This window comes from Sebastes umbrosus, chromosome 10 (genome assembly GCF_015220745.1).
Source record: "Sebastes umbrosus isolate fSebUmb1 chromosome 10, fSebUmb1.pri, whole genome shotgun sequence".
NCBI classification, from domain to species: Eukaryota; Metazoa; Chordata; class Actinopteri; order Perciformes; family Sebastidae; genus Sebastes; species Sebastes umbrosus.
In genome coordinates, this window is record NC_051278.1 from 31,532,479 (window position 1) to 31,556,253 (window position 23,775).

Sequence of the window (23,775 nt, forward strand, 5' to 3'; positions counted from 1 at the left end):
TCATTGAGTCAGTCTGTCTCCCAGTAGAAGAATTGCTAGATCAACACAGTGTGTATTCAGGTTCTTCCTCTCCAGAGATCTGACCCAGATGAGTTTTAAGGAGAGTGCCGGTATGGAGCTGGGTGAGGTCACCCGGAACCTGGGCTACCAGGACGTGGAAGGCAGCGGCTCTGCGGCGGACACCGTCAGCGCGGAGCCGGCGGAGAAGCTCGACTCGTCGGCCTCGCTGGAGCTGGATGTGTCGGTCACGGCCGCGGCGGAGGAGTACACGCAGATCAAACCGTACGCCGGGATGCCCAAGGAGGTGCTGCTGCTGTACTCGTCCCAGGCCCGGTACCGGGTGACTCGGGAGATTCTGTTCTGGCTCCTGGTGGCCTGCACCCTGCTGCTGGTGGCGCTCACCATCACCGTGATCGCTCTGTCTCCGCGGTGCCTCAGCTGGTGGCAGGTCTCTCCGGTGTACCAGGTCTACCCACGGTCCTTCAGAGACTCCGACGGGGACGGGGTCGGAGACCTCAAAGGTGAGACCTGCTGCGACCTGCTGCGTCCTCTGAGACACATCTTTAAACAGATAACGTCACCCTTTATAAAGGCTTTATAATTATTATCTCACTGCTTTATTCATGACTAATAAGCCATGTGGTGCTTTACACATTAAACCTGCAGTAGGCAGTATATTTTTGGCATCATTGAGCAAAAATTCCATAATAACCTTTCAGCATATTGTAATTCAAGTGTTCTGAGAGAAAACTAGACTTCTGCTCCTCCTCATGGCTCTGTTTTCAGGGTTTATCACAGGTCATTTCAGAGAGAGAGAGAGAGAGAGAGAGCGTTCCTATTGGCTGTTCATTCAACGGAGGCAGCTATCAATCACGCGCAAACTCCGATCAAACGGTGAAACTAGGCAGCGCTGATCAAATATGGATTAATATTCTGTTAGATAGAGATAGATAGAGAGAGAGCAATCCTATTGGCTGTGCTCCGGCTGGTGGGCGGTACTTGGTATTTCCTCAACTGATCTCAACATGGCTGCCGGGTCACAAACTTTCTCATTTTAAAGCTAAACAGTACACTATAGGATGATTCTGAAAACATTTTATGCGTGAAATAGACATTACAGTAACAGAATGTTGATTCATATTTGGTCAACACTGCCTAGTTTGACCGTTTGATCGGAGTTTGCGAGTGATTGACAGCTGCTCAGAGACGGTAAGGCTACAGTGACCAGACGTCCCGGACGGGACTGTCCAGGTTTCAAGCTGGGTGTCTCGAGTCCCGACAAATATCTGTAAAACACTCAAATGTCCCGGTTTTCACCACAATTAAAATGATAACAATATTATAATTACATAGAAGTTTATCATGTTCCACTCCTTAATTAATTTGTGCATAAGTATATATACAGAGAGCCAGCACAGCGCACCGCTGCAGTCTCTATAGAGAGTGATGTTGCGGGCGGTCAAGCCACAATTACGCACGGACACGGAAGATCCGCTGGTTATATTTAGTTTAGTTTAGAAACCACAGAACCCTCCGTGCTTATGTGCACATCAAACGTGTCGTTTTGATTAATTATTCTACACAGTTCCTTCAGCGCATCAACAGGCATTTCGTTCCGCTTATAACTCCATCAGGACCGGCTGTTCCTGTCAGTCTTTCACCCAATTTCTCCATCCTGGACAAAATCTCGTCTGAGCTCCACATTGTTAATTATAATAGTCTGAGACTGTGGCGAGCAACTTGAGATTGTTCTGGTTCAAAACTAAAGTTGAAAAATAATTTCCGTAGGCCCAGACCAGGAGAACTCTCTACAGGACTCCCAAACTGTCAGTGGGGGTCATGAGGGGGATAGTCTGTGATTAAAGGGGGGAGAAAGTAGTGAATATGATAAGTCCTGATTGTTGATTCCACTAAAAGTTCTCGTTTTTGCCACTGACAGGCTCACATGGTTATTATAAGTGTTTGACAACATTATGGAAAGAACCCTACAGAGAAATTAAACCTTTTTCTCTACTTTTTGCTTGATCCGGCCTGTTTGTTATTGTGTGTCTTGCTCGGAGAAGCCTCGCTCTGAAATCGCGCGTCATGTCCACATTGTAAAAAATCATCTAAATATTAAGCCACGACATTGAAAACCTTTTAGTTAACAATAAGCTACGCTTTCTGTACTCCCACACAACAAACTCTGCCAACACCGGTGTCCCGTGGCACTCATCTTTCCAACTCTCACTCACGTTTCCACCGTTGTCTTCCTGCAACAAGTCATATGACACAATGGCAAACGGAAAGCGAAAGGTAAGAAAAGGTTTTATTTCTCTTTGGGATCCTTTACATAATGTTGTCAGACACTTATAATAATAACAATCTGAGCCTGTCAGTGGCAAAAACAAGCACTTTTAGTGGACGTTAACTGAGGAGCCAGGTTGTCCCAAGCTATTAACATCGAAGCCAGTTTAGCGGCTGCCGGCTGCAGCGTTCTCCCTCAATACTGGACCAGTTTCAAAAGTTGTTGTCCCTATTAGTCACTTAAACACAAAAAAACATGGGAAAATAGGGTCCAGGTTGAAAAATACCCAAGTTACCCTTTAATACAGCTCTTATATGTCTCTGTACATTTTTAACTGGGACCTAGTACTCCAGTATCCAGTATTGATCATTGTGGCGTCTCTGGTCTGGCAGGAATCCAGGAGCAGTTGGATCACTTCCAGTACCTGAACATCAAGTCGGTGTGGATCAGTCCCGTCTACCGCTCTCCCATGAAGGACTTTGGCTACGATGTGGAAGACTTCCGGGACATCGACCCGCTCTTTGGAACCATGCAGGACTTTGAAGAGCTCCTAGCTGGAATGCACGACAAAGGTGTGTACTTTCATTTCCCCTGTCCTGTGTTTGTAGAGATTTGATGGTGGATCATCACGTGTCATGTTTTGGGGGGTAGTAGCAGGTAGCATGTCTTTGACTCTCTCTGTTTCCACCAGGTTTGAAGCTGATCATGGATTTCATTCCCAATCATACCAGCGACCGACACCGCTGGTTCAACTTGAGCCGGACCGGAGATCCTTATTATAAGGATTACTACGTCTGGGCCGACTGCAATGGAACTGCACCGAGGCCTAATAATTGGGTTGGTATTGATTTTCACTGAACCTTCACTGATGCATTGCAGTGCACTATATCAGTGATTCTCAAAGGGGTCCGGGGTACTCTGTCAGGGGAGAAATAATGAGCAATACATTATAAAGTTGTTCTGTATCATTAAATCAGATGGGGACCGTTTACATCAATAAAACAAGCATACTGTGTCCATTACTCCCACTCACGTCAGCTTTGGGCCAATAGAAACTCTGATTGTGACACATCAAGTTAATCTGTCATGAATCAGTGACTTCACTCAGGGTGCAACCAACCGTCCTGCTGCTGCTGCTTAGCTTATTAGCCAGCTAGCTAGCTGGCCAGCATGAAGAAATATATGAGTCAGTCCACATTGTCAAGTGATGCTAAGCCCAAACCAGCGAAATTGAGAAAATATGACGGGAGTTATATCGAGCGACAGCGACGGGACACCAAAATGCGTCATGTGTCTACAGTTGCTAGCGAACGAAGCCATGAAGCCGGCCGAGCTAAAGCGACATCTGATTAGAAAAGCACCCAGAATATCAAGGCAAAACAAAGTGGTGTTAACATGATTCATATTGAAATGTGTTTCTGTTTATCACTAACAAACAGGTCTGAAGTATTTAGGTTGAAAAGTTTTAGAATATAAATAATTCCAATGGCTGCTAAGAGTACACGCTTTAATCGGTGTTAGGATTATGAGGGGGTCCTCGGAAAATGTTCTGCCCTTTAAAGCTGCAGGTGTAGAAATGGAGCAAATATGATTATAAAAAGTTTATAAAAATATGCACGAGACAGGTAATCTGAAAAAATCATGTGCCTCTGTGTCCTCCGGTGTCAATCAGAGACAATCAGAGCCGAGCTGGAGTCTGCCGTCCAGCAGCCGGCTGTCAATCACTCGTGATCTTTGACCAAACGGTCCAACTAGGCAGCGCTGATCAAATATGAATCAATATTCTGTTACTATAATGCCTTTTTCTCACATAAATTGTTTTCAGAAACATCTTGTAGTGTACTGTTTAGCTGTAAAATGAGAAAGTTTATGACCCGGCAGCCATGTTGAGATCTGTTGAGGAAGCACCGCCCACCAGCCAGAGCACAGCCAATAGGAACGCTCTCTCAATGATATGAACTGTGATTGGCCAAAGATTTTTTAAAGTCTGAAAACAGAGCCATGAGGAGGAGCAGAAGTCTAGTTATCTCTCAGAACACTTGAATTACAATATGCTGAAAGGTTATTATGGGATTTTTGCCCAATGATGCCAAAAAACCTTTCTGCCTACTGCCACTTTAAGGTGCCCCAATAAGTTTGAGAACCCCTGCACTATATAGTAGGTGTGATGTATTGGAATTTACAAATGTATAATTCGGAGTTGGAAAAAAGTTCTACAGTCATCAGACGGCTAGTTTCTAAACTTCCTAATCCTCTTCTCCTGTTTCCCTCCTCCTTTCTCTCAGGTGAGCATGTTTGGGAAGTCATCATGGACGTATGATGAAGTTAGAGGACAATGCTACCTGCACCAGTTCCTCAAGGAGCAACCAGACCTGAACTTCAGAAACCCACATGTCCACAAAGAGATGACTGTAAGAGCACACGGCCACACACACACTGCTCTTTCGCACATACATTATCTCTGATATTGACTTTTTAGATTTTTGGTGACCCACATATTGTATCTTATACTAAAATGTATCTGCATGTGTCTATTCTGTGTAATCAGCAACAATGTGTGATGGCCAGCTGATTACACATTAAGCTAGTTAACCCTTGTGCGTTTTTAACTGCTGCTACACGGCACAAAGTACAACAAAAGGAGAGGAAAAGGTCAGACTGTACCTGTGTGTATACTGTGCATGTTTATGCTGAAATCAATTTTACAATAATCAGATGACGCTTCAGCACTTAGGAGTCTGGTCTTGTATTCCACAGTCATACTGTAGACACAGTATTTTAAAAATTAAAGCTGCAGTAGGCAGAATATTTTTGGCATCATTGGGCAAAACTCCCATAATAACCTTTCAGCTTATTGTAATTCAAGTGTTCTGAGAGAAAACTAGACTTATGCACCTCCTCATGGTTCTGTTTTCAGGCTTTACAACATCTAGCCCGTGACGGAGACTTTGACCAATCACAGGTCATTTCAGATAGAGAGCGTTCCTATTGGCTGTTCATTCAACGGAGGCAGCTGTCAATCACTCGCGAACTCCGATCCAACGGTCAAACTAGGCAGCGCTGAACAAATATTAATCAATATTTTGTTACTGTAATGTCTATTTTTCTCCTCAATTGTTTTCCAGGCTGGTGGGCGGTGCTTGGTATTTTCTCAACTGATCTCAACATGGCTGCCGGGTCACAAACTTTCTCATTTTAAAGCTAAACAGTGCACTACAAGAGGATTCTGAAAACATGTTACTCAAGAAATAGGCATTACAGTTACAAAATATTGATTCATATTTGATCAGCGCTGCCTAATTTGACTGTTTGATCGGAGTTCACAAGTGATTGACAGCTGCTCAGAGACGGCAACGCTCCAGCTCGGCTCTGATAGGTTGTTTTCCTCCGGTCTTTGAAATCTTGCAGATGCTGTTAGGAGCACCGGAGGACACCGGAGGACACAGAGGCACATGTTTATTTTTCAGATTACCTGTCTCATGTGCTACTGTCAGGATATAGTGACCGTTTTATAAAAAAAAATTTTTAATCATATTTGCTCCAATCCTACCTACTGCTGCTTTAAATTTATATCTCTGATTCTATTTCAGGATATTATTGATTTCTGGCTGGGGAAGGGAGTGGACGGGTTCCGGATGGGTGCAGTGAAGCGCCTCCTGGAGGCTGCACACATGAGGGACGAACCACAGGTGGACCCAAACAAAGCGCCAGTGAGTGTCACCTCTTAGCACCTCATAACATCTAACCGCACTTTCAGCTACTGTTCCCATTGTTCACTCTTAACGGGCACTGCTCGTGACAGGCAGCACTGTCTGCCGGCTTAGCACCGGTCAGCTGTTTGTCCTCACGTTGACTCGACTCGGGCCACCAAAGATGGTAAGGCCCGTCTGATCTGCCAGTTAGAAATTGATCCATGTCAAATGGCAGAGCAGCAGGTGTGACACATTTAGCCCCGCGTAAGGCCGAGCTTCAGCTCCAATTAGATTTAATTTCAGTGACTGACGTGGGGGTGAAGAATTCTTGAATCCTATAGTTGTAGTTATCATTTTGGATAAACTGACCTCGACCCTCTGAGACCCACAATAGACTCGCTTTTGTCTTTTTTTAGGGGGGGTACAGGTTTTTTTTAGGGGGAGATAGCAGGTCAACAGTAGATGTCACATAGAAGTGGTGTACATCATCTGAAGGCTGAAGATTAATTTGAGATGCAGTACTGTGTGTCAAGTTGTTCTAGTCATAAATCCAAAATAAAAATAAATGAATGAATGAGTGAATTAATATAAATAGCGAAAGTGTATAAGGGTTTAGAACATGATGATTGAAGTATATGATGGCCATCCTCATGCTCTACTATGTCTCATAAGTTGTTGCAGCAATTTTGGGGTTGATACCATTTGTTACATATATTTGGTGCTAAATTTAGCCATTTTTTACCACTCGAGAATTGATAAAAATGATCAGTGATCCCTCCAAAATACCACATTAAGACACCAAGACCTTGAAGAACACCATAAAAAAAGCCATGCTGTGATTTGATATCAAAAACTTTTAACATTTGGAGACATCCTCTGAATGCTCTAGGTCTCTAGTTTGATCCATCCATCCTCTGAATGCTCTAGGTCTCTAGTTTGATCCATCCATCCTCTGAATGCTCTAGATCTCTAGTCTGATCCATCCATCCTCTGAATGCTCTAGGTCTCTAGTCTGATCCATCCATCCTCTGAATGCTCTAGGTCTCTAGTTTGTGGCTGTAAAGTTTCATGAGGCTGTGATTATCCTAGAGGTCACCACAGGTCACTTTATACAGTGAGGTCAAGTTTGTGAGGTCTCCTTTGGGGACTATCATCTTCACACATGAATACAGTTGGGCTCATTGGATCCGCTAGAGTCTCAGTTTTACAGTGAGACCCAATGTATGGAATTCAAGATTGTTTAGGGACCCCAGTATGCAGAAATATTCAGATACACTATTTTAGAAAAGGCAAAAATAACACATTTATACTGCATTCAAACAACTGCATGTTTTTTGCCCCAAACTGCATGTGATTATCATAAAGTGGGCATGTCTGTAAAGGGGAGACTCGCGGGTATCCATAGAAATCATTTTCATTCACATATCTGGAGGTCAGAGGTCAAGGGACCCCTTTGAAAATGCCATGCCAGTTTTTCTTCGCCAAGATTTAGCTTAACTTTGGAGCGTTATTTAGCCTCCTTCCTGACGAGCTAGTATGACGTGGTTGGTACTGATGGATTTCTTAGGTAACAAGCAATATTCAGAGGGTCTATTCAGTCATTATTTTTCCACTACTTCTTGCTACTGCTCTATTGTGCTCTCATCGCCCAGCAGCTCTTCTTTCCTCTGAGCTCGAGATCAAAATTCAGCTTTAGTTAACCATCTCTGTTGTAACATTGAGTTATGCAATCATATTATGATTTTTATTCTGTTGAATTATATAATGTGTGAAATGTCAGAGTCCAGATTTCAACGAGCTGAGTACTACTGTGGGCAGAAGAAGAAGCAGTACTTTATAGTGCAGCTGGTAGAACAGAGAATCAGAGTGGGAGAGGTCACACTGTACTGCATACATTCATTCATCATTTATCTCGGTGTCAGGTTCACCTTGTGCCCTTCTGGAGGAAATCTTGGAATTCAATTCAGGTTTCATGATTCATGCAGAGTTCCCTAAGAAAGAGTTTTTGTTCTGTGGAGACTGAAGTTATTTCTCACAGAGGACAGATTAGTTAGAAAAGAGGCATATTTTGGTGGATTAGCGAGTCATTGGGATTTACTTACCACTGAAGAATAACTCTCTAATACTGAGACTGACTCATCTACTCACTGCTGCACTGACTGACTACTCATTTGAACAACCCACGCCGAGCTGCGCTTTATAGTGATGTTGAACAACACGAGGGTCACTGTTGGGCACGGTGACACAGAGAGAGATTTTCATGCATTTACAAAAAGTGGAACATTGCAACCAGGGTCTGAAATTAACTTTTTTCACTTCCTGCCACTGTGGCAGGCAAGTCTTTTTTTTTGTCTGCCTCTCAGAAATTTTATCTGCCACTTTTGAAATCTCTGCACTAAATGAAGGAATAACATTTTAGATCTGGTGTCATTCAATGCTCGATATATTTTGCACAAAAACACATTATATGCACAGTAAATTCCAGAGTTTGAATAACACCGTAGTATCGGGTACTGTACACAGTACTGCACTATGTTATTGTCATCTATAGTGATTATTTGCATAAAAACACACCCATAGCAACGGTCTGTCATACATAGCAACTGTCTGCTATAAAGAAATAACAGACCGTAGAACGCAGTGATTGACCAATCAGAATCGAGTATTCAACAAAGCCGTGTAATAACGTGGGGGGTACACCCTACATGAGAATCAAGACGATTTTGGGCTCGATTCCGCCCCGTGACAATCCCTGATTTTTTGATGGTTCTATAGATGATCTTTCCAGATGTTCATGTGGTGTGAGGTATGTTACGAGTGTTTTTTACATCCCCCGATCGGCTCAGAAGTCCATCCTGACAGCGATTTCAAGTCATAAATATTAAACATGTTCAATATTTACAATGGGATATCCTGTTGTGTGTGGGGAACCCCGAGGACAGCCGATGGCGCGGTCACGTGGGAACGAACGGTAGCCAATAGAGAACCAAGCTGACTGAAGTGGATGGACAACCACCGCCGTCATGGCGGCCGCGGCTAATGCATGAGCTCATGCATGAGCTAATGCAAAACACGAAGAATAAAAGTAGTAGTAAGATGGAGCTCAGAAATGGAGGACCAACTTGTTGATTTGTGGCAAAAACACAAGTGTTGTCTCGATGATCTCATCCATATTTTTTCCTTTTTCTTCGTGAATTTTCCGACAAAAGTATGTACAAAAACTTACATCGCTGTCCTCCACCATGTTCGTTTACACTAAAGTCATGTTGGATCGCGAGAGATTTACTTCTTTTTTTTCATTGCAACTCTTGTTGTCTATGAATGAATCTGTTAGTGTGTGGTGTGCTGTTTGGGCCAGATCGTTGCTCACCCCGCATTGTAGGAACAAAAATGTTAAATTTAGCATAACATGTTATGTGTGGGCTCTCTCACATTTTCAACATCTACCAAAGGTCCCATATCGTGCTCATTTTCAGGTTCATACTTGTATTTTGTGTTTCTACTAGAACATGTTTACATGCTGTAATGTTAAAATAAAACTTTATTTTCCTCCTTTGAAAAGCTCAGTTTTTTCAACGGAATTGCAACGGAATTGCGTTGCTAGGCAACAGTTTGGGTCCATGTTTACTTCCTATCAGCTGATGTCATTCACATACACTGCAACAGGAAATAAACTGGGACACATTTAGAATGTTTACGTTTAAAACCGTGTAATGGTTTAAATATTTGTAGATTTGTGACATCACAAATGGACAGAAATCCTAACGGCTTGTTTCAAACGCACAATTTCTGAATACGGGCTGTGTGTATTTCTCCATGGATTGAGCGTTTTGATTCTTTCACAGTATTTATATATCACTTAAACCTGCTTTATAATGCAAAAGACATGAAAATCTCACTTTTTACAATATGACCTTTAAGATTTGAAAAATCTTTTAGTGTGGGCCAGCCTTAAACTGGCTGTAATGTAATCGCTTGGGGCAACCTGGTATCGCCAGTTTACATCCACTAAAGTGCTTGTTTTTGCCACTGACAGGCTCTAATTGTTATTATAAGTGTCTGACAACATTATAGAAAGGACCGTACAGACAAATAAAAGCTTTTTCTTACCTTTCACTTGATCCGGTCTGTTTGTTATTGTGCGTCTCGCTCGGAGAAGCCTCTCTCTGAAATCTCGCTTCACATCCACATTGTGGAAATCATCTATATATTCCCCCATGACTCTTTCTGTACTCCGACACAACAAACTCTGACAACACCGATGTCTCGTGGCTCTCCTCTCTCCAACTCTCACTCACGTTTCCACCGTTGTCTTCCGGCAACAAGTCACATGACACAATAACAAACAGGAAACAAAAGGTAAGAAAAACGTTTTCTCTGTGGGATCCTTTCCATAATGTTGTCAGACACATAATTACAATCTGAGCCTGTCAGTGGCAAAAACAAAAGCACTTTTAGTGGACGTAAACTGACGGAGCCAGGTTGCCCCAAAGGATTACATTACAGCTTGTTTAGTGGCTGGCGGTTGCAGCGTTCTCCCTCAATATTAGACCAATTTCAGAAAGTGTTGTCTCTATTAGACACTTAGACATAAAAACATGGGAAAATAGGTTCCAGGTTTAAGTTATACCCATGGGGAAATTCCACCCACAGGGCCCTAATGTGACCACGAAGACCAGTGCAAGCATTAAGTTAATGATTTTAAGAGGACCAGTCCTGGACCTGCTTCAGTCCTGCAACCTATTCAGGGGACAGTGACACAATACTCCTAAACACCTTAATGTGTATATCGTTTAGTGTGTGAGAAACTCAAACACAGGGACGACCCACAGAAAGGACCCGGCTATGAATCTATTCACAGACTTAATTACTGAGGCAGCAGCAGCAGCAGCGTTAGATGTGCTGCCAGCCACATGAGCGAACCGTTGAGCCAGTAAAGCACATAGTTGATCTGAATTCAAAGCTACAACCGGCACTAAACCACTAAAGCAATAATGATAACAGATAGCTGGTCTGTTATGATTGGCGGAGACACATTCAAGGTTGAAGAAGTTATCCTTTAACGCGATTTATTTTTCTGCCTGTGTCTCTTTTTTTGTGGTTTTATGAAGACTATTACAACCACTTACAACCAATAAAATTAGCACCAAACGTTAAATATTTTTGAACATTCCTTAAACACAACAGTACTCCTAAGTCTGCATCACTTGGCCTCTACTCTCTCTATTTGTTTTTTCCAATTACCTGGCCTGAGACTGGACCCCGTGCTTTGGCCTGACAAAGGAACACATTTACACCCAGGCTCTATAACTCCCAGTGGGCAGAAGAGGAAAATACAGTTGAGCTCTCTTAATCCACTATCTCAGGGTGAAAGCTTTACTATGAATGGACCGCACTAGTACCCTAAACCAAATGCAAAACACGTAGGCTATTAATCCAATAGGCCTGAAATCCAATAATAGCTACATTACCTCATATTTATTTCTATTCCTAACACTGCAGGAGTCTGTGACGTCAGAGTGGGACCTCCACCATGACTACACTACCACTCAGCTGGGCCTGCATGACCTGCTGAGGGATTGGAGGGCTGCGATGGACGTCTACAGCCGTGAGCCGGGTAGATACAGGTACGGGAGGAGCCGTAACAGTATACAATAACTCTGTTGTATAAATTAGGACTGGTGACGCTCTTACCTTCTTAATTTGCTACTATATATGATTAATGTGATGATGATGCCATAAGGTCCACGTAGCTCATCATTCATAATTTGATTTCTTATGCAACAGTCCTGTGTATTGTATTGCGTCACTTATGTCCAATTTACAATTTGAGTGGGCCTGTTTCATTACTGTCTATAAATATGTTAAAGGGGAACTACGGCCATTTTCAAAATTCATACATGTTATTCCTATTGTCTAAGACAGTCCAAAAAATATTAGTAAACATGAACAACTCTCCCAAACCGAGTGCTAAAACTCAAACTTGTGATGTCATAGGGTATAAAGTGTGGAGCTGCTCCATAGACAATGAATAGGGAGAGATGTTGTAGAGGACACTGAGAGCAGCCAGGGGAATGTCCTGAGTATATGGGAACATTTTCTGTTTCACAGCTGACAACACTACAGTAGAATAAACCTCATTTGGGTATAAAAAAGAAATCAAACATTCTGTGGTACCATAAAATCAGCCTCCCATTCAAAAGCCAGGTTTCCACCAAAAGACTTTTAGTCCCTGGAACTACTTTTATGGAACTAAAAGGTTCCTTCAGCCCACTGTTGTCTGCGTTTCCACCGCGATCTAAAGACCTGTGAAGATTAGGCAAATTAGTCCGCTGACGTATGAAAAAGTAACATGACATGACGAGGGCTGCTGGTGGTCACAGTGGTAAACACACTGCAGCCTGCAGTTCAGTGTGTCCGCCTGTTTACTCTAAAAAACACATTGGAAAAAAAAAAGTTTTGTCCCACTGCGACGATATTTACTGCTACATACAGTATATTTACTGATGCACTTTGGATGTAATGAATGAAATGCAGAGAAGAGCGTCTGTCTCCACAGTCGATCATCTGTTGAGTGTTTGATGGTTATTTATTTGTGCTTTAGAACGTAGCCGCCGTGACACAATCAAACAGCACCGCCGCGCTACGTCTCTCTCTCTTCTACCGCTCGCTCTCTCAGCTCGGTCACGATCTCTCTCTGTCTCTTTTTCTCTCTGTCTTTTTTTAAATGAGTCGGGAAGCCGACAGCAGAGCCGAGCTTTACTTTTAATGTTGTCAAACAGAGAGAAACGCTCTCCCCTCGTCCTAAAATGGTTCTAAATCAATACTAGAGTTCTTCCTTGTTTTATGAATGAAGTGGTACAGTTGTAGCAGCAGCGCTATTTGAGTGTTTCACCAATCAGCGACGGATATCCCTGCAAACTCCACCCCAAAAGTTCCGGTACCTTCAGAAAGTGCTACCCCCCGACCAGGGCCTTTTTTGGGGTAAAATGTCCCCAGAACTTAATTTAGACCCTGGTCCTTGAGGTCGAAACACAGTGAGTTCCTCAAAAGGTTCTTAGTTCCTGGGGGAAAGTTCCTGTGGTGGAAACGGGGCTATTGTTGATGGAACAGCTCCAGACTTTATACCATATACCTCTATACTTTATTTAGGGAATAGCTCATGTTCAAACATATTCATTGAACTTTCCTCAGTCATGGAAATAACATATTGGATTCTTAATTTTGGTGGTGTTCGCCTTTAACGTGACACATAGTACCAAGACAGAAAATCATTTTTCAGATCATACAATATAAATAAAAAGCCCAGACTAAAAAATATTCCTCTTCTGTTTTTTCTGGCAAAACTTTCTATTTTAGAGTGGTATTAATAAATCCTTGTTAAAGGACAATGAAATGAAAGAGTCCAGCAGAGTTCATAAGGATGAAACTCCAGTCTTGATTTATATTACTATCATACTCCAGGTTCATGGTGACGGAGTCATATGATCACCAAGAGGTGGACAAGACCCTGATGTACTATGGCACCCCGCTGGTTAAAGAAAGTGACTTCCCCTTTAACTTTTACCTGCTGGACCTGCCTCAGAACACCAGTGGCTTGTGGGTTCAACATCTGGTCCACCTGTGGATGGCCGACATGCCCGAGGGACAATGGCCCAACTGGGTGGTGAGTCGGGAGTCTCGGGCTTTGCTCTCAATTTATCTTTATTCATCTGTATCCCTCACTTAACTCTCTCTTCCATGACCCCGACCCATCCACTTCACCCTGCCTCCTTCCCTCCCTACTTATCTCACCCACCTCTCCACCTTCTCTTGTGTTTCTCCTACCTCCACCGTTATCAGGTTGGGAACCATGACAAGCCCCGTATTGCCTCCAGCGCTGGTCAGACCTACATACGTGTCATCAACATGCTGCTGCTGACCCTGCCAGGCACACCCACCACCTACTATGGCGAGGAGATCGGCATGGAGAACATTAACGTCACAGACGGTCAGATTCAGGACCCTGCTGGCAAATACAATGCGGTCAGTGCTGTGCATACACTGTAAAAAATACTCACTGTAAGGGCTCTACCAAAATGCAGTAGGTGGAAAACAACAGGCTCATTTAATTGATGACATTACAAAACAGGACAAAATGTGTTCACACTATTATAGTGACAAAATATCTTCAGCTGCACAACAAAATACAGCCTGGACAAAGGCCATAGAGTTAAATCACCGCCTCAGTATAACAATTTCAACAATTTAACCTTCATGACGGTAGGATTTAATTCAGCTTTGTTGTACTTGAGACTGCATTATTTTTATTCTTAGTGTACCTAATAAACTGGCAACTGAGTGTACGTACATTAAAGTAGTCACTGTCAGTAGAAGCTGAAGTGCTAACCCCCCTGAGATCCTGACCGACTTTACTGTGTTTCAGAGGCTGGAGCAGGTTCAGTTTCAGTAAAAATACAGATATCATATGAAACTGGGAAACCTAAAGAATCCATCGGTACCAACCACGTCATACTAGCTTATCGAGAAGGAAAAGAACTTAGGCGAGGAAAAACTGGCATGGCCATTTTCAAAGGGGTCCCTTGACCTCTGACCTCAACATATGTGAATGTAAATGGGTTCTATTGGTAAATTAATCTTCAGTTTTCAGATGATGTACACCACTTCTATGTGACATCTGCTGTTGACCTGTTATCTCCCACTAAAGACCCCCTTTACTCCCTGAAGAAGACAAACACGGCTCTATTGTGGGCCTGAGGGGGCTAAATGATTCCTGTCCTTTCACTGCAGAGTGCCGGTCGGGACCCTCAGCGGTCTCCGATGCAGTGGAGCGGTGACATGAACGCTGGCTTTAACAACAACACCAACATCACCTGGCTGCCGGTCCACCCTGACTACAGAAGCATCAATGTGGAGGTACAGAACTCTTTCAATACTGTTCAACTCTGGAGAAACATCTGGCCAGTGCTTGATCTTTTTATTTAACACCGTGTATCCCCTTGCCACTCTTCTCACTCTTCTAGGTCCAGAAGAAAGATGAAGGGTCTGTTCTGGCTCAGTACCGTTTCCTGAACACCCTGCGCCAGTCGGAGCTCCCCCTTCACCGTGGATGGTTCTGCTACGTCCACGCTGATGCCAGCGTCTTCTCCTACCTCAGAGAGCTGGACGGCATCGACCGGGCTTTCCTCGTGGTGCTTAACTTTGGTGAAGAATCTGCCGTCACAGATCTCTCCTCCGTTCCAGAGTTACCGGACCAGCTGAAGGTGCTGATGAGCACAAACCGAGTCAACGACGGCAAGGAGTTACGAAAGTCTGGCATCCCGACGGAGGCTGGAGAGGGTTTGTTGATTCAGTACTCCACCCACACCCGGTTCAACCCCAACCACCCCGGACGGTGCTACGTCTCTGAGAAGGCCTGCTATTTGAGTGTCGTAGACATACTTTATAAATGCTAATATGAATAGATAATGGCATTCAGTTATTATTGCCGTTCACAGCAGCAATCCAATCGTCCTCCTCTGTCATAATAAAGAGGTACATTCACTGATGATGCTGTCTTCTCTTTCAATGGTATCGTTTAATATTTGGGCCTCGTTGTGTCCTCATAGTTGTCGTGGTGATGGCAGATGTTTGTTTTTAGATTCCTGACTGCCTCCTGATAGCTGACTGCTATTTCTTCCTCCTACGTGGAGGCCGAGGAGGGTCCAGGCCCAGCTCTGTGTAGAGGAATGCTAGCGTGAGGGCTTCCTGTGTGGGGGGGAAAGACAGAGGTTTCTCAGTCTGTACGCATCAACTCAACTAATACAAACTAATGTTAGTGTTCACAATATGAGGAAAATGATTATTATCACTTATCATTGTGATGAAATGGGTAACGTTAGATCAGACAGAAGTGTGATGTGACTTCGGGGACCAGGGTCTGTTGGGTTGACACTCTGGTCGGAGTTCAAGTTACGTGAGCCCCCTCTTGATGGACGCCGCCACCAGACACTTTTTCCTTTGCGATTCCTCAACAGGTGTAACGTTATTATAAAACTGGAGACTCGGTCTTGTTACCAGTCCAACCAGTCACACAGCAGCTCTTTGTTTGTCGGGCAGGTGAACATCAACATTAGACCTCTGACGGCTCTCTGTTAAATAGGGTGTTGCTGGGTGCTAGCTAACATTAGCGGTTAGCTCTCGGTCGGAAACGTAACAAAAAGTCAATATAATGTTGCGGATGTGTCCGATTCAAATTCAAACAAACGTTTATAACGTTTAGCTTCCACGGCTGCTTGTTGTAGTGACCTCGGTGGAGGAGCGGCAGCCCTGGTAGACTACCAGACGTCTTCCCCTTCAAAATGCAACGTTACGGCACAACGTAGTGAGCTTTCCCCCCCGCCGTAGTCATGTAATGTTACAGCAATTTAGGGCCGTAACGAGGTCTTATGTCACTTTTCAATTTTAAGGCATAGTCGCTAAATGTAGCCAAATATTTCCTTAGAGTGTGGGTCGATCACCCTGTTGTTGATCAGTTCATTTATAGCGATCTGTGTTTGTGTCAGAAGGGGGCGGGATGTCTGTGAATTGCATTGGATAGAAATTTAGGTTTACCAAGTGACTTTGTCTTATCAAATTTGTTTACATATTCTTTGAACCTTTAGCGAGCGACTCAGAAACGGGTCAATCAGTTGCTCGCGAGCAACGTGTTGGAGAGCCCTGGCTTAGAGTGTGTGTGTACGTGGGAAGTGAGTGGTGAAGCAAGAGAGAGAGAGTGGTGGCGACGGCACCGAGTAACGTTATCAACTCCGGCCCAAGCAGGAAAAGTTAACAGTGTTTGGTTTGTCCCTTCTGGGCTACCAGAGAAACATGGCGGTGCAACATGGCAGACTCCATGAAGAGGACCCGCTCCCTATGTAGATATAAACGGCTCATTCTAAGGTAACGAAAACACAACCATTCTTATTTTCACGTGATCATACACACACACACACACACACACACACACAAAAAACATACTTATTAATATTATATTCCATTTCTCCCAATAGATCCCCCTAATTGTTACACATTGGTCTATGGATGCTAATTTTGAAACATGTTGTAGCAGTGTGTGCGGTTCATTTGTCGGTGAATAAATGCTACGAAACTACAACTCCTCCGCTCCGCTCTAGCGAGCTGGAGAGACCGGAGTCAACTTCCTGTATCGTGCAACTCCGGCTCTGCCTCTTAAGGTGGGCTGTTAAGGTGGACCAGCTTTACTCCTGAAAGAGACGAGCCGCTCCTCTGAGCCGCTCAGCTTTTTAATTCATTATTAACATTTCTTTTAACCGTTTTAACCGATAGCATTAATCGGTTAAAATGTTTAATGTCGGTCAACGGTTAAACAGTTAATTATTAACATCCCTTAAGTGGACCTTTAAGAGTAAATACTTACTGAGAAAAATGTATCAAATAGAGACTTTAAAATCTTGGGGAAATAAAATACTTATTTATTCCGAAGCTTCAAATCCCTTAAAGACCCATACAGTCTTGGAGTACCTTACCTCCTCCAGCATCAGCTCAAAGTCTTCTGGTCCTAGGTGATTTGCTCCAGGTTGGATATTCAGTACTACGTTTGGTGCTGGTTCACGTTCTAAAAGAACAAGGGAAGACAGAGAGACAGAGGTCAAAGGCAGAATGGGGGAGAAGATCTCTAATGTTTAGAACTTCCTCTCACACATTTCCCTTGCCCACTCTCTCTGCTCCCCTTCTCTCTCTGTCCAGTTGCCCCAACGCTTCTCTCTCTCTCTCTCTCTCTCTCTCCTGACTCTCTCTTCACCCTCCTTTCATTCATTCGTTCTCCCATCTGATATTGCCCTCCCTCTTCCCGAACCCCACCATATTATCCCTCCCACCCCCTGTCTCTGTGGTACGGGCTGTTTCACAAGTGCGGTCTTGACCTTGACAGCTCCCAGTCTGTGGCGTCTAATCTCTCGCTCTGATACACTATCTCTTTACCATGCTAATGGGCCTGCCCACCCGCCTGCATGTGTCTATGCCATCAGCACTTTATCAAAGACTCCGGAGAACAGAGGGAGACAGATTAGGGAGACATATACACACATACACAGACACTTAAGCTGCCTGGTGCATGTGTGTATGAACAACAGAAAAGTGAGAGAGGGTGGAAGAGAGAGAGATGATGTGTGTGTGTTTGAAACAAGAAGAGTGGAGGCAGTCAGAGAGAGAGAGAGAGAGAGAGAGAGACAGAGAGAGAGGGGTGTAAAGAGGAGTAGCACCAATGTGGTGGAGGCAGATTATAAGTGAGAGGGAGAAAGAGCCTGTCTAAGGGGAAATGAGAGCAATTAGCTGACACACACACACACACATACATACACACACACACACGCTATACTATACAAGGTGACCTATGCTATATTTTGGTCATGAACTTCAAATGCCGTTTGCAGTTTCCCCAGACGGACAGCCATACGCCTCTCCAGACATGCACACTGACACTACTATTGGGAGCTGACCCTGAACTATTAAAACCTCTGATGATGCAGAAATTACACCTAAAAGGGTGTGAGGAACGAGTGGGAAATCCATCCTGGAATGCACACACAGAAGCTAATGTGTGAAAAAAAAGCATGTTCCTCTGTGTCCGCCTGTGCTGCTATATAGAGTGGTGCAGGAATGAGCCCCATACAGTAAAACATAGAAATGAGTTAGCATTTTAGCACTTCCGGTTCCCTTGTCTGGAAGTCAACGGGTTTTTAGTTAGATGCCTGAAATAAGGTCTGTGGTCAAAGGGACGTTCACGTATAAATCATTGCGGGTCGGTGTCCCATGCGCGCTCGCGTGTGGCTACGCTGTTCAGACTCAGACTCCAACACAAACTACAGTGAAGCACCAAAACCTCTTGGTTGTATCTAGTGTAGCCCGTCTGTTAAACAGTGTTGGCCGCGGTCGGAGGACGCGGGGGAGACCGTAGCTTTGGTTTCCAGGACCGGAGTCTCTGCTGTACTCTGCTCCTCTGCCTGCTTGCCTTCACTCACACACCGCGCTCGTTCTCGCTCTTTCGCTCCACTCTCACGTGCATGCGCGCACACTACACACTGCAGAAGAGTTAGTTTAGCTCTGAGAATATCTAGTGAATGTACAGTGGACGTTTGTGCAGAAATAACTGCTGCAGCTCCTCCAGACTAACAAAGGTTTCCCGTGTCTTGTGAAGTGACGGGGCTCCGCAGGGAGAAACGTTATCGTCTCCGACCAAAACTCCGGTGTCTCCCCTGTTCCCTCCGGCCGCGGTCGGGAGGCTGAGGCAGGAAAAGCCAACACTAGGATCAGCATTGATTCATGGAGAGACCTTCGTCTGGTCAGCTAACATTACTGCCAAGCAGCTGAAATATAGAGTGATATTGTGCTTTTAGTTGACGTGTGTCGACTCTGTTTTGAGCGATGCTCGTTCATGTCTATGTAGAGCGAGCACAAGCGCAAGCCTGCGCTGACTTTCGTTGACTTAACGGCCACAGGTGTCGCTGTCACTACATCCTGACAGTCCTCCTCCTAGTGCTCCTAATGGCATTTGCAAGATTTCACCGCTCCCAAACGAACGACCAATCAGAGCCGAGCTGTCTCTACAGCAGCTGTCAATCACAGTTTGTGAAACTCGCAAACTCCGATCAAACTGTCAAACTAGGCAGCGCTGATCAAATATGAATCAATATTATGTTGTGTTAATGCCTATTTCTCTCCTCAGATGTTTTCAGAAACATCTTGTAGTGCACTGTTTAGCTGTAAAATGAGAACGTTTGTGACCCGGCAGCCATGTTGAAAACAGTTGAGCAAACTTTCTCACTTTACAGCTGAACAGTGCACTATGTGCACTTTCACAAGCCAACATTTAGTCTGTTTTAATCAAATGCTGTTGCGGTTTGTTTGGGCGGTTTTGAACGCAGTAATTGTACTCTGGTGCGGACCAGAACAACCGGACCGAGATCGCTTGCGAGAGGTGGTCTCGGTCCATTTCCAAGCGAACCGAAACGCAGGCTGACTGTGTGGGCATTAGTTGAGAAGGACACAGGTAAATGACAGGTTAACATGAGTGGGAGAGGACTGACCTGGACTTCTGCAGAAGTCCAATTTTTGCTTCACATCTGGGCCGAAGAGAACACACAGAATATGATAGCTAAAGCCCACAAAAATAGTGACGTGTATAAAAGCACTAGAGATAAACCGGAAAAGAAGGGATTTTTGCGCTCAGTAGATCAGTGCCCAGTCAAAGTGAAAAAACTTTGACAGCGATATTTTAAACTCTCCGAATCCCGGCATAGAAGTGTCAGCTCTCAAGATGAAAAAGATAAATTTGCTCCTTCATATCCTACACACCCCTCAGCAAATCATTTTTAAAATTTGGTCCGCTTTAATTTGTGCACTGTGAAACCAAACCAAACTAAAAAGAAAACAAACCAAAAGTATCAATCCCACTCTGATTCGGACTCGCCAAACGGACTGTTGCTTGTGAAAGCGCAATAGAATAAGTTTCTGAAAACATTTGAGGCGATAAATAGACATTACAGTAACAGAATTTGATCAGCGCTGCCTAGTTTGACAGTTTGATCAAAGTCTGTGAGTTTTGTGAGCAGTGATTGACAGCTGCCCAGAGACTGCTCAGCTCTGATTGGTTGTTTTCCTTTACGCATGCTGAACTCTTGCAAATGCCATTAGGAGCACTAGGAGGACAGAGAGGAGCATGATTTTTTTTCATAGACTACCTGTCTCATGCACTACTGTCAGGATGTAGTGACAGCTTTATAAAAATAACTTTATCATAATTGTTTAAAAACCGACTGCAGCTTTAAGTTGTTGTGATGATGTTGCATGTGTGAGAGTGTTATTTGTGCACGTACCTGACTTTGATGTCATGGTGAAGTGTGTATGGATGGCGTTTTTTAGCTGCTCGGTGTATTTGAGGACACCTGCCAGAGGAACCCTGGCATCACCGCTGTAGGCCGTCAGCAGAATGGACGGGTAGCACTGGGTCACACAATCACAAACACACACACACACACACACACACACACACACACACACACACACACACACACACACACACACACACACACACACACACACACACACACACACACACACACACACACACACACACACACACACACACACACACACACACACACACACACACACAAAGAGTGCTATTCAAACACTGGCTCTGGACCAAACTGTGGGTCATGGGAATTTATAATGGGTTTTTGAACATAGTCTGATACCTACCAGAACAGGCCAATTTACATTGCAGGGAAAAATGTAATAAGAGTAAAACTACATTGTAGCCTATAAGTCAGATTGAATCTCATAATAAAATATGAACTCACAGTAGAGATACAAGCCAAAATGCATGTTTTCCTTTCACAGTCTCCATACCTGAGGGGTAATGTTGTGAAGGGGACAGTAGGAGGAGATGGTGAGTCTATGTTTTGGGTTTTCTACTGGGTTCCCCCATTCTTCTCTATCCTCCACAGTTAGAGGCAGGCTGGGATCCTCCATAGTTCCCAACACATCCAGGAAAGGAGCCTGAACACAGGAAACGAGATGACTGTGTATGTGTGTACGCTGTGGTGTGATGAGTAGGGAGACTGCCCTTCAATCTTTATTTAATAGGGCTGTCAAAGTTAACACAATAACGCAAATTTGTTTTAATGCCACTAATTTAACCCTAAAGCTAGAGTGAAGATACTGGCATCATATGAAACTAAAAACCTAAGGAATCCATTGGTGCCAACCATACTAGTTTTTCGCGGAGGAGGCTAAATAACGTTCCAAACTTGCGCTAAATTTCAGCGAGGAAAAACAGTCATGTCCATTTTCAAAGGGGTCCCTTGACCTCTGACCTCCAGATATATGAATGTAAATGGGTTCTATGGGTACCCACGAGTCTCCTCTTTACAGACATGCCCACTTTATGATAATCACATGCAATTTGGGGCAAGTCATAGTCAAGTCAGCACACTGACAGCTGTTGTTGCCTGTTTTTGCCATGTTATGATTTGAGCATATTTTTATGCTAAATGCAGTACCTGTAATGCCTGGTTCAGACTACACAATATCAGCCCGATTGCGGCCCGACGCGGCCATCGTAGGGGATCGGGAACGATAAATGAGTGTCGTGTGCGAAAATCGATCCTCTTATCTCGTGTAGCGTGTCATAGTACACGACAACCGACGACACGTTTGGGACGCCCCACGACACCCCGAAGAAAAGTCTAGCCTGTCAGAATTTTTCTTCTTGACACGCCTAGTGTGACATCTCCAACTACGTGTTTCTTTGTGTTGACCAATCAGGTGCTCTCTCCAGCGCGCAGTCGCAGTCAGGTCTCTTGGTAATAAACAAACATGGAGAAAAGGAGGAGGGATGCAGAGTTTGCTGCTGTCAGGTGAGACAAACTGACTGAAGTATGGACAGCCCGTACCGTCCTCTCTGTGCTACCCAGGAGCGCATCCACAACCCTTTTTTCTTTCTTTTCTTTTTCTTTTCACAACACAAGACCACCAGCATCACACAACGCTTCTGTCCCCATGATTGACAGTTGCTTCAACCGCCTCCCTGATGACGTCTGAACTCGCGCATGATCGTGGAATACGACGTGCCGTGATTGGTCGTGGTCATACGTGTAGTCTTGCCAGTCACCCAACCGAGACACTGCAGAAGTTTATGGCGCTGTGATCGTTAGATCTGACATGGTGACCATCGTCAAAGACAAAAATATCGTGTAGTCTGATCTTGACATAAGGGTTTCTGGTCAATATTTGTCATTGTTTTGTGTTGTTAATTTATTTCCAATAATAAATATATACATACATTTGCATAAAGCAGCATATTTGCCCACTCCCATGTTGATAAGAGTATTAAATACTTGACAAATCTCCATTTAAGGTACATTTTGAACAGATAAAAAATGTGCAATTAATTATGGACAACCATGCGATTAATCGTGATTAAATATTTTAATTGATTGACAGCCCTAATATATAACCCTTGCATATTGGCAAATGCCTGCTCTGTTAAAAGTGCTCTTGAACAAACAGAGTCCCTAATATTCTTACATAGTCTAACACTAAAAGCTACACACTTACCTGCAGTGTGACAGCCCGCATCATGTGTGGGTGTCTGTTGCACAGCGCTCCCACTGGCACAGCCCCAGCACTGCAGGCTGTGAGGGCAGTGAGTGACGGAGAGGAGACTCCTAAAGAGAAAAGGTGACGGAGACAGGCATGGAGGTCCTCCACTCCCCTCTGCTTCCCCTCCACACGAGCTTGTCTTTGCCAGGACAGACCCCGCTCTCCTCCCCCTCTGGGTAGGTGTAAAAGTAAATGTCACAGGTTTGGATTCCAGACTTAATTAGCTCTCACAGACATGCACACAACATGCCTCTCATCCCCAAATAACCTGCTGAGCCAGTCAGGTTAGTTTTTATGCTGCTGGAGAAGGTAATATATATTACCTGATGTGGCAGTAGGCCAGAGCCCAGCCCTGCTCCAGCAGCAGCCTTTTCTCTGGACAGAACTCCATGTTGAGATCTCGGCCATAAGCTCCGTAGACATGGACCAGTAGTGGCGCCTGACTCAAACCCTCCACGGGTACTGAATGAAACAGTGTCACTGGCACCAAGGTACCGTCCTACAGAGAAGAGGCAGAGATGTTACTAAGAGCTAAATGATCTTGAAACAAGTCCTAGAAATGTGTCTGGCAAACGTCATCACCTGCCCTTCTGTATGTTGGGTTCTAGGTATATGTGTGGATGATAGAGTGTG

General features: G+C 44.2%; 2 protein-coding genes across 2 annotated transcripts in view; one reads left to right on the plus strand and one right to left on the minus strand.

The window, feature by feature from the left end:
- On the plus strand, positions 1-15,434 carry slc3a1 (solute carrier family 3 member 1). The gene is made up of 10 exons (XM_037781660.1): positions 1-521; positions 2,680-2,859; positions 2,979-3,124; positions 4,573-4,698; positions 5,878-5,997; positions 11,482-11,606; positions 13,444-13,645; positions 13,822-14,004; positions 14,770-14,895; positions 15,003-15,434. Exons 1-10 carry the CDS (start codon positions 89-91, stop codon positions 15,432-15,434), a joined length of 2,073 nt encoding a protein of 690 aa, XP_037637588.1. The 5' UTR covers positions 1-88.
- Positions 14,940-23,775, minus strand: part of prepl (prolyl endopeptidase like) — an 18,133-nt gene continuing 9,297 nt past the window's right edge. The window contains exons 10-15 of the mRNA XM_037781659.1: positions 23,466-23,641; positions 23,098-23,314; positions 21,388-21,537; positions 20,853-20,979; positions 17,505-17,593; positions 14,940-15,726 (exon numbers count right to left, since the gene is read on the minus strand). Coding sequence (XP_037637587.1) covers positions 15,649-15,726; positions 17,505-17,593; positions 20,853-20,979; positions 21,388-21,537; positions 23,098-23,314; positions 23,466-23,641 — 837 coding nt within the window. The 3' untranslated portion in view covers positions 14,940-15,648. The remainder of the gene's footprint in view (positions 15,727-17,504; positions 17,594-20,852; positions 20,980-21,387; positions 21,538-23,097; positions 23,315-23,465; positions 23,642-23,775) is intronic.